The 24,031-nt window shown below is 32.1% G+C and overlaps 1 protein-coding gene across 5 annotated transcripts in view; it reads right to left on the bottom strand.

Annotated features, from left to right (window-relative positions):
* LOC124533764 (integrin alpha-PS2) overlaps positions 1-24,031 on the bottom strand; it is a 106,075-nt gene that overhangs the window by 40,880 nt on the left and 41,164 nt on the right. For all 5 annotated transcript variants that reach the window (XM_047109265.1, XM_047109267.1, XM_047109268.1 and 2 more), the window contains exon 3: positions 6,065-6,162. In XM_047109265.1, coding sequence (XP_046965221.1) covers positions 6,065-6,162 — 98 coding nt within the window. The remainder of the gene's footprint in view (positions 1-6,064; positions 6,163-24,031) is intronic.

Genomic DNA, 24,031 nt, shown 5'->3' with positions numbered 1-24,031 from the left:
TATTTATTATTGAATTAAAACATTTAAATGTATTTTTGTAAATTTAAAAATGAAAATTTTTACATAAAAATAAAAATTCAATTGAAACATCTAACAGGCAAAGGATTGGCTAGACGCCGCTGGCGTGGGAATGTCAACCAATAAAAATCAACAAAAAACTAAGACAACCAATAAAAAAAGGCAACAATTACACGTTCGACAAAATAAGAGCTTGGCTCGATTGCAAGTGATCCAATAAAGCATGATCATCGAGTATGTTTGTATGTTGAATATTACTGTATTACTATTAGTAGATTTGATTAATTTATATTTTTGTCTTTATAACAGACACAAACAAAATTTTAAGTGAACAAAGTTTGCTTGACTGTATTTGGTATGTATTTGGCAATACAGACAGTCGGTCTATGTGTTAAATTATGAACAATGGAAATTGAACCATCATATACTTCATTACAGATCAATAAACATACATCATTAATTACTTGCGTCATTTTGAAACTGAACCAACCCAAAAAGTGGTTAACCTACCAAAATTTCTGCCACCTCTATAAATATAAACTCTACAATCAAAAGAATATTTCGTCATATCAAAAGAGACATAACTAATTATAAAATTAGGAAGATTTAATTTGACACGTGAGACGTCGGGGCTGGAAGTAGTATGTGCGAGCAATGCCGCGGGTAATAGCCAGCTAGTTATAAATAAACGATGTGCGATCTGAGCAAAAACGTCGTCTCGCGACATATCGGGTGAGCAATTATAAATCAATAAGTAACTTAAACGATATGTAGCCGACGCGATACAGGCTGTTTCATATATATATTTGTTAAACAATCTTATATAGTATCCCAGTGATTATGGGACGATAGCTGCATATGATAGACTAAGGTCTCATTTTGAAGAGCTCAAGTTGTAGATGTGAAAAAGAAGTTATAATATTACAATTGAATGAAGATATAATTTTAGAAACTGGAAAAAAATACTGGCCGGTTACAGAGAACTTATATATTTTACATTAAAAAAAGTCATTTAAAAAAGGTTTCATTACTTTCTAAAGAAATGAAATCAACACAAAACTTTATAGATTTTAAAATACCACAAAAACCTTCTGAATAAATGCAAAGTTTCGCGGGCGACCCACTAGTCAAACAATAAAGATTTAATAAAATACTTAAAGCTTCTATAAGAAACAACAATGAAAATAGATTTAAGTAGGTCGAAAAACCGTGATGACGGATTAACGTTAATCTTATGCGAATATTATGAGTTAGTTATAAATCCATGTTAATACACTGAAATAAAATGTGGATTGTTACTCTACTACATATAGAGTATCTTGCCAGATTAATTTGTGATGACAAAGAAAATACTATTACTTAAGAGAGAAACAAAGAGTCTCTGTAATTTATGTAATCGTAATTTACTATTTGTTACATTAATTTAATTGTCAAATTGAACAACAACTACTAACTTGGACTATGGTTGTATTATGGTTCAGAACAACATTCATTTATTACTTTCAAGGAAACTCACAACGGCACTTATATCATAATATTATACAAAAATACATACATAAGTTTCCTCTGATAAAAATAACTCACAAGTGAAAACATTATACAATGAAATGAGATTATATGAAATTTAAAATTAAATCAGATATCTTAATGGACTTGGAACTTTCATTAATGTCATCTTGTCAAAAATAAAAAATAAATAATAGAATCAAATTAAATGAATCAGCACGAAAAATATTAATTTAATTGTACACATTATCTTGGATCTCAAAATGATAAATATTATTAATATTCCTACAGATTAAAAATATAAAATCTTCGAAGGATTCGTATACAGCCTGTAGAGAAGAGAATCCATCACTAATTCAGAACACAACGCGTTCACAAACAGAACAAAAATCCAAACAAATTGCCGCATCAGCCTTTCGGTCCGTTTTTGCACTAATTCGGCATACCTAAATAAAAATTCCGTCTCCCCTTTAAGTGGTCACAAAAACCGAGTATGGTACCACTTCGGCGAACGCGATCGTTGGAGATCTTGGAAAAAAGTCGAACTGAAAGCTAACCGCGATGTTATTCGTATATTGTAATTAATCGACGCCATATTCTGATTCATCTTTATACGTTTGTTAATGTTTCAATACATTTATACTAAACGTTTGATATGGTATTATTTTAAGAAATCCAATGCCGAAATGGCTCTGTGGTTCGGTTTGGTGTATCAATTGCGGGTTCAAACTTGAAAAAAATAAATATATTTACAATGATTTAGCCTTAGGATTAGCCTATGCCTCTAAAATAGAATTATCCATTAGGTAGACTAAATATATCTATATTGTTATATTTATCCTATACTTTTAAATTTACCAGACTAGGATAATAGTCATCTACGTTCCAAAAAATTTACTCCGAGTAGGAGAATTAGTTATATTACGTCCGATCGTTACACTCTTATCGTTGAAAAGATTTTTTTATAATTTCAAATTAATTAAGTTATTTACTTTACCGAAACTAAGCTATGATATTTAATGACGAAACCTTTCTTTATCCAATAACATTTATGAAGCTTTGATAAAAATATATTTGATATATCAAAAATACCTTACTAATACTTTAAAAAAGTCTGAAATCTATCTTTCGTAGTCAGCTTATCCTATCCCCACACTATTTTAGTTAAAAAACCTAACTAACATGAATCACGTATAAACGTCGCTCAATACCACTGACCAAGCAATATACTTCAGAATGTCCACTAAGAGTCAACCCCTTTCCCCGTGACATAGATAACACCGTCCACAAATCGTAAAAGCGACCTTCTGACCTAATGGTGTGGCAACCCCATGATTGTATTCCTGACCCACTTGCAAATACCAACGCCTTTCACGGGGAAAATTAATGGCGGACATGATAAATAACATCTTGATAAGGGTAGGACATTCGTAATATTGTGGAAAGTCACGACGCGGGCATTTTGATTAAAAACCATAAGTCAAGTAAAGTTCAGAAACATAAAAAAAATAATTAATTAAATTTCGTGTAATGATTTCTTTTTTGCATAAAAAAATGATTGAATGAAAGCCGTGTATAAAAATATAACATTCTGTATATTCTGCTGTTTGGATTCCTTACGATGTTTTCCTTGATTGAGTACGAGTTGAATTAAAAAAAAAAACAAATTAATTTCATGGAAAATCAATGGTACTCGGGTTTGAACAAACCACGGGTAGGATTTACGTTGCATCCACTTAGCTATCTTTGCTCTTGATGACGTCATAAATTATGACATATGAACCTTTAATGAATAATATAAGAGACAAATATTGTTCATGAATAGTCCCTACTATATATATGGTAGGGCTTAGTGCAAACTCTTCTACTTACGCCCTATAATAATACTTAGTTTTGTTCTGTTCCGGTTTGAAGTTTGATTGAGCCAGTATGACTACAGGAACGGGGGACATAACATCTCAGTCCCAAAGGATAGTTACGTATTGCTGATGTTACAGTGTTTAATATTTCTTAGTGATAATATGTATGGGCAATCGTTACCAATATATATAATAAAATTACCTTTTTACCTCATTTTCGTTAAAAAACTTTGATAAGCAATTCACAATATTTTAAGATTACAACTTTACAAGCGTACTGAGATTAAAAACTTCAATTTAATATTTATAAGAAAACAACGAATCTGAAAACCTGATATGTCAAATTGACGTTGTAATATATTTAAAAATCCGGTATATATAATTTAAATAAAATATATTATATTTTAATGTTAATTTAATAAAAAAAGGTTCAGTATAATGAAACTAACTTAGAAAAAAAACGCAATTCCTAACAGTATGTTTACTACGAAATCGTTTACTATTTTACTTTTTTTAAATGTCATTTATTTAAAATATCGGCAAATATTATTTGATTAAACTATATTATTAATGTAAATTTCACTTAACAAACAAAGAGGTTGCATATAAAGAAATATAATTTAAAGTCATTACTCAATCACACACACATACACACACTCATATTATATCACAGCACACAATTATTGTTAATATTTTTCAATTCGAACTGTATTTCAATATTAATACACAAGATACATATCTAATATGTAATATTAAATATACTTAATTTTATATATGATAAGCTCTTACTCTGTGGTAAGAATACAATCTTTATCAATAACAGTCTTAAAATATAACTCAATAAACAAAAGATATCTATAGACAGGCATGAACAATGTGAAAAGTTGACCTTTCGTCTAAAAGCCATCATCCTCCAATCAGTTCACGACGTTGGGTGTAACAGGAAGGGTGCAGCCAAGACCCGTAAACTTTATAGGTCACCATTACAATGTTTATGGGGTCATGAGACACCATAAACTAACAACGGTGTCGCATCGTCTAACGAGTTTAGGAGATACAGCATAGATAAAAAATTATATAAGACAAAACAATTGTCCAAAGGTTTTGTTTCTTTGAATTAGTATTCATAAAAAATCTTGTTTAAGACATTAACCAGTTTCAAAATACCACCGGATTATTCCGGCGCAGATACGTTAGATCACTATCTAACTATATCTATACATTCTAAAAGAGTTATGTCTCTACATATATAATATGATGAGAGCCGAGATGGCCTAGTGGTTAGAACACGTGCGTCTTAACCGATGATTTCGGATTCAAACCCAGGCAAGCTACACTATATATATGTGCTTAATTCATCTCGTGCTCGCCGGTGAAGGAAAATCGTGAGGAAACCTGCATGTGTCAAATTTCATTGAAATTCTGCCACATGTGCATTCCACCAACTGTATTGGAACAGCGTGGTGGAATATGTTCCGAGCCCTCTCCTTGATGGGAGAGGAGGCCATTAGCCCAGCAGTGGGAAATATACAGGCTGTTACTTTTAATTTATATACAATATATGTATCGCGCGATTTCATTTCATTCTCGTTAAATGCTGCCTAAAATTCCACTGTAAGTCGTAGCGTATTCCAATCAGTAAACAAACCTTAATTTACATACTACATGCGTTTTCCTAATAGCTCTGCTATTTTATGTCCTACAAATAGTTCTTAATTAATATATATTTATTACAACACAACACTTTCCCACTGAACTAAAGATATTTTACTTGCAAAGTTTCGATATAAAATTCGCGAACATTGGAAACATTTTTTGGGAATCCCATACTAAAGATTGGTTCAAGCTCTTGACCAATTGACATAACTTAAATTCGAACCAAATTTTTTGTTTCTGTGTCTTTACTCGTTCTGTGTTTTTTGTGTATAGAATGCCTATATATTAATATATATACAAATTTACAACATACGTACTTAATTCGTGCGTAAATTAATACATTTAATAAATGCACTATCTAAAGAAAGTTAAAAATATTACTGGCCGATTTTCAAATGAGACTGCTCAAATAAAGCAAAACTCAAACTATAAAAGAGGTTGTTTGTATGCAATGGCGGATTTATAAATCTGCCGCTAGTAGGCTAGCAGGCTATTCAATTTTTGCCGCCCCTACTTTCGTGTCCTATCGTCCTCATTACATCGATTTTTTCCCGTTATTAGTATGATTATAAACTAGGTGATATTTCTGTCAGTTACTAGATTATTTTTCCAATTCGCTATGTAGTGACGAGAATACGAATTACGAAGGTAATGTGTTTACATATAATAAGTTGTTTTTTTATTTCTGTAAGATAATAACGAATTTGGGCTAAATTTGCCACCCCTCTAAATCTGCCGGCCTAGGCTCCAGGATACTTAGCCTATGTGTGACGCTTCTGACATTTCTAAAAAAAACTCGTAGAAATTCACAAATATTTTGATCCTGAGTGCTATATGATATGAATAATATTGATAATATATCTTATTTTAATTATCTTTATTAGCTTTTTTTTGAAGCTGACGCAATTTAGTATAATATATCCTAGACAGTTTGTTAGCCTCTGTTGAGTACTACTGTCAGTATGATCAAAACCAGTCAGGTAAAAAAAAATGGTGATAGGAAAGATGCAATATAATTTACTCACAACAATAGGTCCGTTCCTGCCGGTGCTCGTGAGCGTGGCTCCGAACCACTGGTTCGATTTCTGATCGATCTGTCTGTGCGCGCTGTCCACGTTGTTATCTATAAAAGAAAATATAATGTTAAAAACGTTGACAACTTTTGAAAATATATTTAAATGGCACCATATTTTTTTTAAATAAAAATTCCATATTTGAATTATTACAGTAACAAAAAAATGTTTACATAATATTGTATTAAACCTATATACGATAGAAAGAGAGAGGGAACGAAAAAGAAAGAGATGAACAAAAATACGTGACAACTTCTACCAGTAAGCCGCGTAAAATTACTTTTTTCAATAACATTGATGTTTACGTATATTTATTTATTTATCTAACTAAAACTTATTATAGCAATTATTTTAGTAGGTAGACGTTAAATAAATGAAAAAAAGAACTATTTGTTCATAGTGAAATCGATGAGGTCTGCTCTAAGTATTGCACTGCTCTATATTTTACTTATAATAAAACTATGAAATTATTTATATCACAATGTTGATATACCACAGATCTAGAAACCGAAAGAATGGACAAAATAAATTGTTTGAAAAATAGTGAAGAAAAATTAAATAAATTAAGCCGTTAATTTATTTAATTTTTCTTCAAATATTCTATTACTTTTTAAGTCATTTCCCTAAGAGAAGGTTTTGAGCTAAAATCAGCACGCTTCTCCACTGTTGTTATTGTTGGTAGTGTATTGGTGTATTGGAGTACATTTAGACAGTCAAAACTTAACCAAATATGTAACAATACAAATTCAATCCGGTTTCACACATATTAAAAGCCAAGCCCTAATACTCAGGGCTCGCAAGTCACAGGGTGCTGGGTCATTAGCTCATTAATGATCGCCTTCGTACAACCGACACGTGACGTCATTTACTCATATCCGACTTCCGGTGACTCAATAGATTAGTAGAGTATGACTTAAGGTGTACAAAGTCGTGAGTATCATAATCACGACGCAAAAACTCAGTTTTAATTTCTTATTTTTATAGTTTATCGTTTGTCTTGAATGATTTATTTTAATGAGTATTGTTTTTTGTTGGGTTTTGTAAATTATATGTGAACAAATAGTCAGGATTTTGACCTATCTTTTGAATGTTGTATTTATTATCTTACCTGCAATCTGTGACAATATGTTTTGTTTACCATTCTACTAATATTATAAATGCGATAGATTTAAGGACGGATGTATGTATGTTTATTACACTCTCACAAAAAACGCCTTAACGTATTTGGACCAAAATATAATCATACATATCAAGTATCCGTGCGACGCCGGGGCGGGTCGCTAGTATTTAATTAATAAATAAAATAAGAGGAGAGGAGATCTTTCCAGTCCACTAAATACATACAAGCGTTTACATTGTAGTAAAGCAGTACATAGTATCATTAATGCAATGCCCACTTGTAAAATATTTTCCAAGATTTATTTACAATAATTATAATGTATATATGAATACATATATATGATCCACTATTCTAATAACTTCAGTCTTATTTGTCTGTGTGTGTCGTATGTGTCGCGATGTACGATAAAGTGATTCATTGGGAAAACACGCTCCAAGGCATTTCATTATTTACTCGACTTTCATTGACTATGGACGTTAGTCATTGAAATTGTATTCCACCGGTGTATTTGATAGTTTTTATAACTTCAGTCAATGCAATGGTTGTTTGAAATGTTAGCGTTGTTTAGATGGTATTTACCAACAGAACTATACGGAACAAGTATATTGAAAGAAATAGTTAAGTAAATATCAAAGTAGTAAGTAAAGAAGAAGCCCGTTAATTTCCCATTGCTGGGTTAAGGCCTCCTCTCCTATTAAGGAGAGGGTTTGGAACATATTCAACCACGCTGTTCCAATGCGGGTTGGTGGAAAGCACATGTGACAGAATTTCTATGATATTTGACATATGCACGGTTTCCTCACGATGTTTTCTTTTACCGCCGAGCACGAGATGAATTATAAACACAAATTAAGCACATATATATAGTGATACTTGCCTGGGTTTGAACCCGAAATCATCGGTTAAGATGCAGGCGTTCTAACCACTGGGCCATCTCTGCTCAAATGATGCGATAAATGTGATAAATTTTGGTGTTATAGACTTATATCATTACTTGGTGGTAGGGCTTTGTGCAAACCCGTTTGGGTAGGTACCACCAACTCATCAGATATTCTACCGCTAAAAAATAGCACTCAGTATTATTGTGATCCGGTTTGAAGGTTGAGTGAATGAAGGAATGGTTAATACCTTTTATGGTGCCATTGTCTATGAGTGGTGGTGACCACTTACCATCAGATAGCCCATACGCTCGTTCGCTAACCCATGCAACAGTAAAATAGTTATCGTTGTTTTTTTTTTAAATCGTAAAAAAATATATAATAATACCATCAAATTAAAAATAAAACAAAATGACAACACGACCACAGACTATAAATAAAGCAATACAAATGAATCGATTGTTCGTCGAGATAGTCAGTAGCTCAAATATGGCGACTGACAAATGACGGGTATTACGAGTGTATAAGATACAATGTTCCGCATTAAATCAGAGGATGCCGCTAGCTCCGCCCCGTATTGGTTTTGCTCTCAACGCCACCCGAAAGTGGTTAAGTTAGCCATCCATTACTTAGCTATGGTCATATTTTCATTATGTGAGGATTCCTACCAGTTCAAATAATTCGGTCAAAAAATCTTAAATTCCACGGACTACCTTTATGAACCATTAAATTTTATAACAATCAATAACAAAGTGTAACGCATGTACATAGTTATCTATGTATAATTAAATTAAAATTTGGAATCGTTAATAGCGCATATAAATAGTCGGTAGGTTTTCGAGCCGCCTAGCGTTGAAAAAACTAGCAGGTTCGATCCCGACCCCTTGGGCAATTTCGTCCCAGCACAGGAGGTTTATTTACTAGAGCTAAATATCAGTAATTTCTTAAAATGGGGAATTGCTTTTATTATTTCAAAAATAGCTTGTGCATTTTTTCTCTGGATGAAAGTTCAATAATTCACAAACACAAAGACTTATTTAAAAATAACTCTGAATGTTTATTTGAATATCCATTGTACCTATATTTGTCTTGTAAGATAAATATATGAATATAGTTCGTAAGTAGAACTAACATATACTCTACTATAGTATTTTATGAGCAACTCAAGCGTAGCATTTTAGAGCAACAAATCGCGCTGTAATCACAGTGTATCACCGGCATTAAACTTGATTTTTATCGCAAACCTTTAATGGAATACCTTATAAGGTCCACTTGGAGTAAATTATAGTCCACCCTTATTGTTCCTGTCATTATCTCTGTTAAGAAATTATAAGAGTACAAAGTGAGAAGGCTGTATGTGTATACATGGCGTTGATGAAAGCGTAGATTAAATTTATTAATTGTAAATATTCAATACTCGCAACCCGCCCCGGCTTCCCATGAGTGCAATACTCATAGTAAATATACTACATAATTTGTTTATTTACGACATCACATTAGAAACTTCTAAAATTACCTGTGTTTCTTAACTATATTGTCCATGTATTATATACATAAACCTTCCTCTCGAATCACTCTATCTATTAAAAAAAATCGCATCAAAATCCGTTACGTAATTTTAAAGATCTAAGCATACATAGAGACAGGCAGAAGTAAGCGACTGTGTTTTATACTATATAATGATTTAAATTAAAGATGTAAAGAAAATTACTAACGTGTTTCTTTTATAAATGTAATTTATTTAAGTAATATGTGTACCTCTTTTAGTAATATAATATAGATATTTGACATAAGTGATCCTTAGACACATGATGTGTATATTTACTTATAAAGGTACATAATTTTTGATCGTCTGTACATCATGCTGTTTATTATGTTCGTGACCGATTCTTTCGCATGTTTCGAAGTTAAATGTTTATTGTGATACGATTTTAAAACCGTTTTGAACATACACGCAAAAGGGTAATGAAATAACCTGATCAATTTGCGTCAAAATTAAGTGTTTATAATAAAACATTCCATATATTTTTTAATTATATGTGTTAATGATGATGAAATGGACTAACTGTTAAGAGGTCACCACTGATCATAGACATTGGCTTTACGTTACTGACCTTGGGAACTATTATGTCCCTTGTGCATGTAGTTACACTGGCACACTCATCCTTCAAACCGAAACACATACGAAGTGTTGTTGCTTAGAGGTAAATGCGATGTATCTGTGGTACGTACCTGGTTACCATAGACACATCGTACATATAAGCTTTTAAAAGGTTCAAACACGTCAATAGTTTATTAAACTGCCTCCGTAAAACAATAATATATAACAGAACACTTAATATATAACAGAAGTAGGATTAGCACAGAAAGCTACATTTTTCCGCAATAATTCATAGTACGAAATACTACCATTAACAACTTCATAATTCCGTGATATTGTCCAATAAATATTATCGTGTACAACCCTAAGATTGAACAAGCAATTATATTATTATTACGACACGCACGATGATATGGTTCCGTGGAAGAAAGCCATGGCGACGTGACATGTCGCTTGGGATACTGTGTCAATTGGCAATCAGTGAAACAATTGCTATCCCAACACGCTATGGCTTATTACTGAATATATAAGGAATCTAATTAAAGAATTCGTCTCAATTCAATTGGAAAGGAATCCAATTGACGACTTCTTTAATTTGACGTGTAATACATTAATGACCAATGATACATAGATAGATATATTTCAATGCGGATATCTTCAAGAAGAGTGATAAGGAAGGGTTACATGTATGATAAAATCGAGCATTATGACTATCCCGGTCGGAAAAAATATGTTCTTCTTTTGACATTTTTTTAATATAAAGCTTGTATTTGAACCCTGATTATATCTGTTTCTGTATTAATCCGTTAATAAAATCTTAAACAGTCTCAATGTATTTCTTTAAATTTTACATATGCAGATAGTTTCACAAATGAACTTCCTATTAATAAATACTACTATTACTGCTACGAATTTATTCCAAACATGCTAACATATTAATGCAGTTGTTTTTTTTAATAAATAATGATGTAACAATCAATTGATTGGGAACTCATACCAAGAATGGAACATTAAACATCGATCCCCCTAAATGTATTGTTGCATAGCACTTCTCTTAAAACAAAACGAATGTATGATCATTAATACATTTGTAACAAATGTTCATTGACCACGTAACTAACATACATTCTAATATAGATCTTATATTAATAGAGATAATATCTATAATGCTATGAATTTAACATCTGAGGGTTCCACCCTTCATGCTATGGATAATTAGGTAAAACGCAGTCCCATTTTACAGTTCAATGGTGCCAGAAAATACATGAAACTCCATAAATTAAAGATTCAATGATGATCATAAAACACATGCAACTTTACCACGGTACATTTATTTCATTAATTTAATTATGGAATAATTGTATTATTGTGTATAAAAATATCATATATAATATCATGATGGATAGGAGTGTTATATTATAAACTAATATTAAAAATATACAAGCGAGACCGTTGTGCCAAGAAAAACGTCTTTATTTGAAATTGAAAATTAAGTTAAAGTTACTAGGTGGTAGGGCTTAGTGCAAGCCCGTCTGGGTAGGGACCACCCACTCATCAGTTATTCTACCGCCAAATAACAGTACTCAGTATTGTTGTGTTCCAGTTTGAAGGGTGAGTGAGCCAGTGTAACTACAGGCACAAGGAATATGACATCTTAGTTCCCAAGGTTGGTGGCACATTGACGATGTAAGAAATTGTAATATTTCTTACAGCGTCTTTGTCTATGGGTGATGGCGACCACTTACCATTAGGTGGCCCATATGCTCGTCCACTAAACTATATCATAAAAAAATAATAATAATAATACATATTTATCATCATATGTATGTGTAAAAACAATCTCGATTTAAAATTTTGCAAGATACAAATTCTGTCGCGGTGAGTATCTGAGCATACAAATCGCGTAGTATAATTTCACAGTGTGGGCTTAGCCGAACAGAAACACATGGCATTATTCAATTTATATTGTAATTAGTAATAAAAGAAATAAAGCATTTAGTACTACTATAAACGGCGTTATATATTTTATAAACAAACACCACATACAATGATTTTTTATATTCTCAAACACGTGTTGGTTGTATGCGCAATATCTGCTTACGAAAAAATTATCATTAACATGTAAATTTGCAATCCTTTGTTCGTATATTTAAAGAATTATACATCATAATATTTTTTGGTTTTGAGTAACAAGACGTTACAAAACCTTCTTATAAGGATTTTCGTAAAAACTGATGTACTGTTTTTTTACAGACGATTCAAATTAGTTTCTTGTGATATGGTAATTATTTTTAGTACATGTTATCAATACGAATGTGCTAAGATGATACTTGTTTTGTGTAGATGAATTTAAACGAAACTATACAAGCAAAAACATATGTATATCCAATCTTTTACTGAAACATATTATAAAATGTGTAAGATACATTACTAATAGCTGAACTGCCTAGTAGCCTTTACCGAAATTTATAAAATCTCCAACCCCCATTTTACACCCTAAGTTTCGTAAAATATGTTGTAAAATTTTAAATTATTTTGGTGTAGTGAGTTCTACACGAGTAAGAAAGTCCCTTTGCAGAAAGTTAATGAAAATAGAAATCAATAAGCACTCAGAACCCCATAAACATTTAACAATCCTCTTTAATAGTGAATAAATCAACCTACCTCATCAATCTGGTCCCAATTGAGCTTACGAATTGAACGAATTGGCCCATAGTCCGGACTCCTGACCACTTATTGCTAATTGATCCTAATACTGAGGTCGCTAACGTTCTTACGTTAATAGAAATCCGATCCTTATTCGTTTACGTTAAGCGTAATTATCGCATAAACTAATTTCGTATATTTGTTCTAATTGTGCCAGCGTAGAGGGCCATGTAAGATATTATTTAGAGTATAATGGATCTTAAAGCAAAGACTACAAGGTTTTTTATTGAGTGGCGTGTTATTTAGGTTGACAGTTGGCAAATAAATTCTTTGTTTATATATATGTATTTAGTTTGATAAAATTATCATAATGCATTAAAGTAATCTGAAGTGGTCATTTCAGTGATCTCATCTTAACAGTTTAAGCGGCTAAGACCGAACTTGCAGTTTATAATTCTAATTAATTTTTTGTTCTATCAATAGATAGATAATTATATACATTATGCTCGGATGTCTTGTCTGCACGTTTATCGTGCAAATGGATTGGATAATTTGGGCAATTCAAAATGCACAACACAATAGCGCTCAATAAATAGAAAGACAAATATATTTGAAAAAAAAAATGTTACATACAATGTTTTACACTTGCTGCCACAGGGTATAATTTTTCCAGAAAATAATCACGAAAGCAAAACCATAGATAGAAGCTAACTTCTCAGTTATAGAACGGAATTAGAACCCTTCCTTACGAACCCAATATAAAACGAGACAAACAGTTACTCGCTTTCCTACCGTGTCGATTACAGCGCAAATATTAATCATAAACAAACGTACAAATTTTACTTGAAGCGTACGTTTTGGCCACTTCAGAACACTTGAGAACTGGTTATGATCAAATTTAGCCAATAGCCAATGTTTGCCCAACCTTTGTGTGCTGTTTGTTAGCACGTGACTTGTATTTGGGGAAGTAAAGATGCATAACGGCTGTTAAGGTAAGGGTAACCGTGATCACGAATCTCTGATTTCAATCTATATTAATATTATGAATGTGAAAGTAACTCTGTATGTCTGTCGCTCTTTCACAACCAAAGCCCTGAATTGAATTTGATGAAATTTGGTATGGAGCAATTTTGAACTCCAAGAAAGGACGTGGATTGTTTTTACCTAACACATGACGCCCAACACTCTAAAAAGCTAGAAGCCGCGTGGGACTAATAATAATAACTACATAAAATACACATTTACGCTTTTTTCCGTAAGAGAAATTTTATTTAATTAAAACATCAATCAATAAATAAGTGATTTATCCGCTCTAGGTCTGTAATATTTCATACTTTTTCCAACCTACCACAGTTTTACCCACCGTATCTGTATACTGGCTCATTAATAATTTAAGTTGGGCTGCAACGCAGTCCATTGTCCCTTAGGCAGAATAAGTAATGGTCAATGAGTAATACACTCCAAAAAAAGAATAAAATTCTTTATTTAAAGCATTTCATATTAATGGTTAGATCTCAACCATCTGCGAAATTTTATCATTAGACATTTGAAAATCAAAAACTATCCATCCATTCGATTTTTGAAATCCCAATCGCCAAACTAACCAAAACTGAAAACGGATTTCATCAACTTCGATGTTGATTTTGTAATCTTTTTTTTACAGGTGACATCAAGATGACACATCTGAGCTTAATCGGTTTCAAATTTTACGAAATCTCGATGTTCCATTCGTAATAGGTCGCTGATATTGAGAGTTGAATGACGTAGGGGCATGTCATTAGAATTAGTTATTTACACAAAGTAATAGAGCTAGTCATGTTATTTCCTATTTTGATAGAGTTCTTAGTAAATTATTAGTGATAAATCATTCAATTAAGCGTCAAGCACGTACGTCGTGACGTCACTCGCAATATCAATAAAGAAATCAGGGTTCGTCGAACAAATGTGCACTTGTAAAGCAACATATGGGAGGTCATTGACCCGTTTGCGTTTGCGCATGAAAACGAAATAAATGACGCTTCTGGAGGAGTGCGAGCGCATCAAAGTCGACCCTAATACAAATGTGGCGCTATGGTCATGTAGAGTGACAACGATCGTTTTGTAATTAGGATATTTAATTTATATGTTTAACTAAGGATTTTGTGGTCAACGTATCTGTACTAACCAACCGGTACTTTATGGCTTTCATCCAATGTCTCCATGTCATCCATGGGTGAGTGTGGTGATGTGTGTTAGAATACCTATGTTCTCTATAACCTTGGTGACGTATAAGCAAATTAAAAAAAAACGGTTGTGCAGTTCAAAACCTACATTCGAATTTATAATATCATATGAATGTTTATCATGATGACAATACAACCAGATATCATAGACAAAGATACCGTTGAATTTTTAGAACTTTTTGTATTGTTATTTACATAGGCAAATGAATGTGTGCATACAGCCTACAAGTATCAAGCAAATCCATAATAATGGTCACACTACACGTATTCAATGCAAATAATTGATTTATACTTAATCAATGTTTAGGACGTCACTTGCACAATATGACCTCATTTTTGAATTGGAAGTATACAATTGATTTATATTTTTATATACAGAACGGGCCGGACTTTTGTCCATCGATGGGTCATTACATATTTGTGGATGTGTGCGTGTGTAACACCAACAACAATGGGATGACTTTTTACTGGCGTTTTTATAAAACGTAATGGTCGGTTGGCAACATTCTGGCACATCTGTATGCGATAACCTAACCTACATTTAGAGAAGGCTTACTTATGAACTTAAAGTGAAGATAATTATCTGTAATGTAATATATATCTTTATTTTTTTACTTGATATAATTGTTTCATAAACAGTATCGTACGAATTAATAATAATTATGTAATGTATAATCGAATAATCCTTGCATGTATACAAGAAGTATTGTGAGCTTCAAAAGTTATGTCTTACTTTATTTTCTATTTATCTTGCATTGAAAGAGTGTGCAAATAGTGTCGATGATCAAAAAATACAGCCGAATTAATAACCTCCGCCTTTTTGAAGTCAGTTGAAAAAGAGTATCTGCTGAGTATCTTGTGAGTTCTGCTCACTTAAATCTACGTTTCGAACTGAGAGTCGCTTTCAATTTATTATTTCTTTATAAAATAACGATCCAAATATAACCCAATAGATAGAAGATATTTATACACAACAAAATAATACACAAAGTAATACATCATACATAATCTAAGTAACGAACTTTTTCTCTGAAAATTAATCGTTCAATCTCCATTGGTATTTATTACATTTTGCGTCGTATGACTAATTCACGCTTTTGCTTGTCACAAACAAATTAAAAAAAAACGATTGTTACCCTACAAAGCTCGCGGCTCATTGATTTATGTTTTATCAACGCACGATGCGTTAATGTTGCTGCTTTCAACTCGGTCTGAATGCGTTCCCAATCAGAACCACTTCGGCCACGCAGCGGACACAAACATACAAGATGGATCGTATTTGTAAATATTAAATTATCTCTTTCATATATCAACACTGACCTCTATTGTAGCTAAAAATATACCACCTAATTATCCGACTAACTCCGTAAAGGTAAATAAAACCACAAATAATATGCTAAGTTTTTTTAAATTTAAAAAAAGAAAGCGCTCAAATTTTTAAATTTAGAATTTTTTTTTGTAACGACCAATAACTTTCTTGCTGGATAAACTTTCTCCAATCAAAGAGCAGTAAATTTGCTAATCAATAATTGTATTCAAACACATTATATGTATATGTATGTGTATACATGTATGCGTACATATGTCACCGCTGCTTATATGTTATGAAATAATAACATTATACACGCTATGTTACTTGTCAGATTTAAATGACAATGTCAACATAAGCCAAATCTAAATTAACTCCCAAATTAAATAATAATACTCGAAATTTAATTAATTCACATCGGCATACGGCTTATATTTTTTAAACAAAATGACGTTAACTTTAAAACAACCGGTTCCGGAATTAACATGCTAGATACTAGTTTTAGTAAAAACAAGTTATATTTGAACTGTTGAGAATATTTAAGGCTGTTTATAATAATGGTCAACAATTGCATGAATGAATAAAACACAGTCATTGACACAAAAATAATAATAGATAATTAAAAAAAAAAACATTAATTTAGAATTAAGACGTTTCATGGATAGCGAAATTTTTAAAACCTAATAATTCGAATTTCGAATACTTTTCGAAAAAGAATCGTTTTATTTATGTAATGATTTAGAAATGGAACCGGATTGACTGTTTTTAAATGAATTTATTGACGATACAGATACGTTTTACACAATCTCTTATTTGACATAACTAATTATTTTGCTAGCTCATTCTCACGTGTGTGCGACAGAGCTAGCAATATAATTATTTATAAAGGATTGCAAGTGATTAAGTTCTGTTAATTACTTATGAGATATTTTACAACGTAATCAGCACGTTTTAGAATTGCGCATTTTGAATATTGAAAATCGATATATGTATGTAAGCTCAATTCACACAGGCGCAGGCATCGATTATTTCTGACATTAAATAAAACTGCTGGTACAGTTTTATTATCAGTATATATCATATTATAGTTAATTGTATACTTTATTTTATTTTCACGGGATAAAATTAAATAAATGCTACAACTAGTTAGAAGCGTAAATTTTACTGACAAGAACCGGCCAGAAACTCTGTAGTTACACAAAGCAGGGCAATAAAATTAATCAGACAACTTAAAAAATTTTATATATCCTGTATCACGCTTTTTATAGTCTGTATAATCTCGTATTGTGTAATAAGATTTATCTATTTAAGTTTTTAATAAAAAATTAAATTTATAAATAGGCAAAGGTCTATTGGTATACAGTATACAACAACAACAACACCCTGTAAATTACCCATTTTACAGTTTAAATATTAGTAATATAGGAAAAAATAAATCCCACAAATGAGGTAATTCTATATTTAAATTAAACGGTTAAATTCTATGGAATTATGATACATGCTCAATGGTGTCAAGGATGACCCAATGCCATCATCTTTCACTTAAAATAAATCGTAAGCTGTGGAACTATTCCGTAAGCACAAAATCGACTGGGCTGAATAATGAAGGTACCTATACTAATATTATAAATACGAAAGTAACTCAGTCTATCCGTCAGTCGCACTTTAACAGCTAAACCACTAGACATATTAATGACATTTTGTATGAAGCAAGCCAAGCTCTAGTGAAGGAAATAGGCAATTTTTTATGTCTCAGGAACAACGCCTAAAATGCGAGCGAAACCAAGGGCAACACTTAGAAACAAGACGTTATAAAAATAGTCCTTAACTGGCACGGGGCTGTAAGAGCTTTGAGCAGGCTCTGTATAACTGTATTCTATAAAACATGGCACATATAAATGATACACAGCATCTTCAATATGCACAATTTATAATGTACCTGATGATTTCTTGCACGTATTGATGAAATGTGCTCAGAACGAATTAGAACTAGACTTGATTTAGATTTAGTTTGTTAATTAATGCAATATCAATCTAAATGATTTTTCTTTTTCTATTGCATAGTTTGGAGCATATGGGCCACCTGATGGTAAGTGGTCACCATCACCCATAGACAATGACGCTGTAAGAAATATTAACTATTCCTGAACTAAGATGTTATGTCCCTTGTGCCTGTATTTACACTGGCTCACTTACCTTTCAAACCGGAACACAACAATACTGAGTACTGCTATTTGGCGGTAGAATAATTGATGAGTAGGTGATACCTACCCAGACGGGCTTGCACAAAGCCCTACCACCAAGTAAAATAATATGTAATATCCAATGTCTAATCTCACAGAAATTATCCAAATTAAGTAGGTACGCAAAGACTTGAGATTAATTAAGATAGTTTTAAGTTTATAATTTTGTATCATCATAATGAATCTGGTTGACGAGGGCGACATGTTCCCGTTTAAAAAATCCCTTTTTAGATTAAATAAAAATGATACACGCATCGTATTCTGATGTCCTGACCTGTCACTTTGAGTCGCTTTTCGACATTTCACGTGAGTTCTTACAGAATAGGACTGTTGACCTAAAGACCTATTTGCGTTTAAGACGTGATATCAAACAGCAATTACATATTAAATTGTTTACATTGAAAGTGAGATTTATTTATCATATAAATTATAGCCGAATATGTACACAAATAGTTTACTATGTAAATACATAGAATTTAAATACTTCCACCAACCCTCATTGGAACATCGTGGTGGAATATGTTCCAAACCTTCTCCTTAATGGAAGAGGTGGCCTTATTTCAGCAGTGGGAAATGTATAGGCGTTACTTTACTTTACTTTTACTTTATGTAAATACATTTGACAATATAGACTGTTAAATTCTTGATAGCTCTTTCTCTTTCTTTCTATATTGATAGAATTTAAATTTCGAACCACTATTAGCGTCCTTGAATACAGGCAATTTTTATATAAAAACTTTTTTGCATTACCTATTTAAGCATAATTACGGTCCCTAAATGTATTGTTTATAGTCAACGTCAAATGGTTTATAAACACAAATTGAGCACACGAAAGCTCATTGGTGCTTACCCGGGCTCAAAGTGAGCTCGTAACTTCAACCAACATGTACACAAAACGTGTTGTAACCATAATATAAATAAAAGATTTTCTACCATTTTGATTACTTCGTCTCACTTTATATGAACGATCTAGAATGTTTTTAAAAACATTGTGAATGACAATACAAGCGGGCAATCGAAGCTGCCCACGTCAGCACCCACGGGCCAAATATCAATCCCACGTAATTGATTTTAATAACTGCTTTACTAATTCAATTCATTGCTAACTTGTATTTCGATCGCTACAGCGTAGGACTTTCTAACGTATAAAATTCCGGCAACGCGAGCGTTCACGTAAACTCTGCGTTTGCTTGCGCAAATCGGTTTGCGCTCGCATGCTCGTGTAGATGCTAAAATTAGTAATTTAGTTAATTTTTCCAGTATAAGAAAATCCCAGCTCTTTATCAGTTCAATGACAGTATATATTATATAGAATTCGCTTGAAAGCATTCAATGTATATTTAGCTATTATTATTATATATAACTGAATGTATATATTTATATTGTTAGGTAGAATGGCAAATGTATGAGTACCTAGATTGTAATTTATATTGCCAAAGCGTCACCAATGTTGTTAACTGACATATCGCTTGTACCTGTAATTATACTGGTTCTGACTCACCCTCAAAACCTTCACCCTTCGTATCAGAACATAACTATACCAAATCCTGCTTAGCGATAGGATAATCAGTAAAAACCCAAAAAATATACACAAAGTAGATTATTGACTGTTGCTTTACTCTTTAGAAGTTAAATTTAAACATGTGATTAATATTTGAAGGCCTCTTTTAAAGCTTTACTAATGCAGTATTCTCAAATTTATTATTTTTACTTTATATATTTTTTTAAATATTGGACAACATCCTAATGAAAGTAGCTAAAGCACTTGCGTTATGGAAAATCAGTTGTAACGACAGTGGCACAAACACGCAGACCCAAGACAACATAGAAAAGTAATGCACTTTTTCTAAATTGACTCAGCCGGGAATCGAACCCGGGACACGCTACTCGACCACGGAGGTCGTCATGATTTCAGTGACACTACTAACATTAAAGTTATAATAATTTTATAGGTTATGTTATTGATTTGCACTCTTCATCCGCATTCACACGCTGCGATCACACGCAGTGAAAATTCGTGCACTATCTAAACATCTGTTGGTCTACGAGCGACGTGTTTGAATTTTGATGATCTGTGGAGGCTATCTGCCTGTAAAACAATAATAAACACTATTAACTTTAAACACTTCTTATATACCGTAAAATAAAATAGTTTCATATCCTAGTCTGGAACGCTAATTTTCTCTTCGATTTTATCTCGAACAAGCAATGCCAATTTTCATCTGTTAAATCTATACTAATACTAGAAATGTGCAAAATAACTCCTTCTGTCTGTGTGTCACTCTTTCACTGTCAAACCAATGGATCTAATTTGACGAAATTTGCTATGAAGCAACATTGAACTCCAAGGTAGGTCATACTTTTTTGCCTAACACAAGATAATCAACCCATAAAACGCGAGTGAAGTTGCCGACAGCAACTAGTTTGTTATAATTTGTCCTCACATGACGAATATCATGTCAAAATCAAAATAAACTTTATTCAAGTGGGCTTTTACAAGCACTTTTAAATCGTCATTTAACAATTAAGTGAAGCTACCACCGGTTCGAAAAGTAAATTCTACCGAGAAGGACCGGCAAGAAAATCAGTAGCTACTCTTTTTCAAAGCTTAAAAAATACAATCATATTAGTTAAATACAATTATATATGTATGTAATGTATGCTGCCTGGAAGTCCAAAGGTATTAATTCCAGGCTTTTTTTATCATCTACAAAATCTTGTATCAAATAAAATGCCTTTTTTACCAATGTATTTTTTATAAACGATTTGAATTTGCGAAACGGCAAAGTTAAAAATGTCTGCGGATGAGCAAAAGTATTAATATAGTATGATATACTATATTAATACTACGAAGATAAGCTGCTACATACAAAACAAACTAATTTGATTACTTTATTGTATTATTATATTATATTATATTATAATAATCAAATTAGTTTGTTCTGTATGTAGCAGGTAATCTTCGGAACCAATTTTAAACATAAATAAATTATATGATATCATTTTCTTTCCTAATCTTCTCATGTGAAACCGGGACGAGTCACTAGTCTATTATAATGTGCCGTTATAATGAAAACAAAAATCTATAAGCCTGAATACGCGAAGTTCGTGGCCAGTCGAGGCACGTAGCGGCAGCGAGTACGTAATAACTAATATATTACATTCCTGCACAAGACGTCACGAGGAATACAGATCATAAGTGCACTCTCTTCACCTCGGAAGCGGCTCCATTGTATAACTTCATAGTAGAGATAACCGCTCAATACAGATAACGCAAGACGAATATGCAAATATCTAGTGTGGGGACGAGTTTATCGATAAAAATATCCTATAATTCATTATATTTTTATTTATCACATATTATTTTAGTATGTAAAATTGATAAAACGACTAGAAACCGTTCCTTAGATCACTAATATTACTAATATGTTTTTCCCGTAAACCTTTAGTTACACTAACTAACTGAAATATAACAATAATAAGTATTTCTTTTTGCTGCTCATTATAATTTTAAGAGCGGTTGATATATATCGCAAAGCCCAACTATTTATTTAAATTGTTAACAGTGAAATTAAAGGACGTAAAATAATTATTTATTTATATTAATATCAAATCATCGACCATTTTAACGGTATAAAGTAAACAATATTCAATCGATATACGCGATTCCTTAATGTCACATCACTAATTCGTATCTTATCAAAGTCGGCTGCATTTCACAACCACCATTGTGGTGATCGGCGCTGACTTCTGTAAGCATTGCACCGACTTTCTCTTATCTTTTAAAACATTAAAAACTACAGAAGGTTAGAAATGAGTTCCGCTTGACCAGGCATAATATTATATCTACGTTATGTATAAAGTACTGACTCATTTAATCAGTTAAACAACTATAAAGACAATACTTGTCCGTCAGTTAGGATTGACTAGCGAATTATTCCAAATTAACACGCAAAACCCACTGAATCATTCCATAGTAACATGTGTAAAAATATAAAATAGTCAGTTATATCATCAATAAAGCTACGTCCACACTTTTGCACATAATGATTGTTCATAATAATATATAAGATCCTTAAATTTGAAAACTTGATTGTGGCATACATTCAAGTTTTCGTTTTGTTTTCTTACATCACTTACCCTTTAATCAAATAATTCGAAACATTTATTAATATTATGAACATATAATAATATTTCATACATGCCTATTTGGTGCGGTGCCAATGCACGCAATATAACAATCACTAACAATTAATTATGACTAGGCGAGATTAGTAGATATACAGCCAGTATTTTTAGGGTTGAAGCGTAAAATATTCTAATATAAACTTATTTTTATCAAAATAGATTAGTAGTTCCATTCGATAAGGAAGTTGAAATAAAACTAGCTATAAGGGATTTGAATCGCGTATATTAATTATTTTTAACATCCCGACGTTTCGAGCACTTTACAGCGTTCGTGGTCACGGGTAGACTGAGTCTAGTCTCTAATCCGTTATAGCTAGTTTTATTTCAATGTGTAATCGCGAAAATTTAAGACAACATTATAATAAGGAAGTTCATTCATAAAATAACAGAAGTAAGTGTAGTTTGTTCTATAATATAAGCCGTCCCGTTCCATATATACATCTATATATACATAAATAGTACAAACTGTAAGTACTTCTACCTCACCCACAACGCTTACAAGTTTACCAATAAAAATACCAGCAACAAAAGCATAAAACTAATTGCGTAATCGGTAGCAAATAAAGCCAGTGCAGGTTTTTGCGCCCGCGCACCCACGCGCCGCCCACTCCTACATGACCCACTAATCCACGATACACGCTAATTATACACGAATTATATTATCCCATTAACAGTTTACACACCGTGTTATCTAGCGGATAAATCTCCTATTTGTGTGTATAAGATGATTCTTGTTATGCTTTCTTTATTATAAACGTTTTTGAGGATTATTTATTATGTTTATTTAATATGAGCTAGCGTTCGTTCGAAATTCGATAATTATTAACCACTGTTAAAAATTTTAGGGTCAACATCACATACACATACATTACTCTGATCCTAAGTGAATAGCTGAAGCACTTGTGTTATAGAAAATTAAAAGTAAAGACGGCACAAACACCCAGACCCAAGCCAACATAGTAAACATCCCTACGTCATAAAATTATATGAATTACTAATTTATGTAATTGGTTAATAATTGAATCGTGTTTTCGTTGTGCCAATAATAATTGTCACCGCTATTCTACTAGAGGATACAATGTTGGTCATCAATGTCGAAAATCAAGATATTTATAATAGTTAATATTTTGAAAACTATTAAAACTAAGTTTAAATTGATAACGAAAAAAAATAATTTAATCCTATTCTTCAATAAAACAAGAAATAGGAAGT

Source organism: Vanessa cardui, chromosome 11, assembly GCF_905220365.1.
Source record: "Vanessa cardui chromosome 11, ilVanCard2.1, whole genome shotgun sequence".
NCBI lineage: Eukaryota > Metazoa > Arthropoda > Insecta > Lepidoptera > Nymphalidae > Vanessa > Vanessa cardui.
Note: the sequence above shows the minus strand (reverse complement) of the source record. Positions and strands in the feature narration are given on the sequence as shown.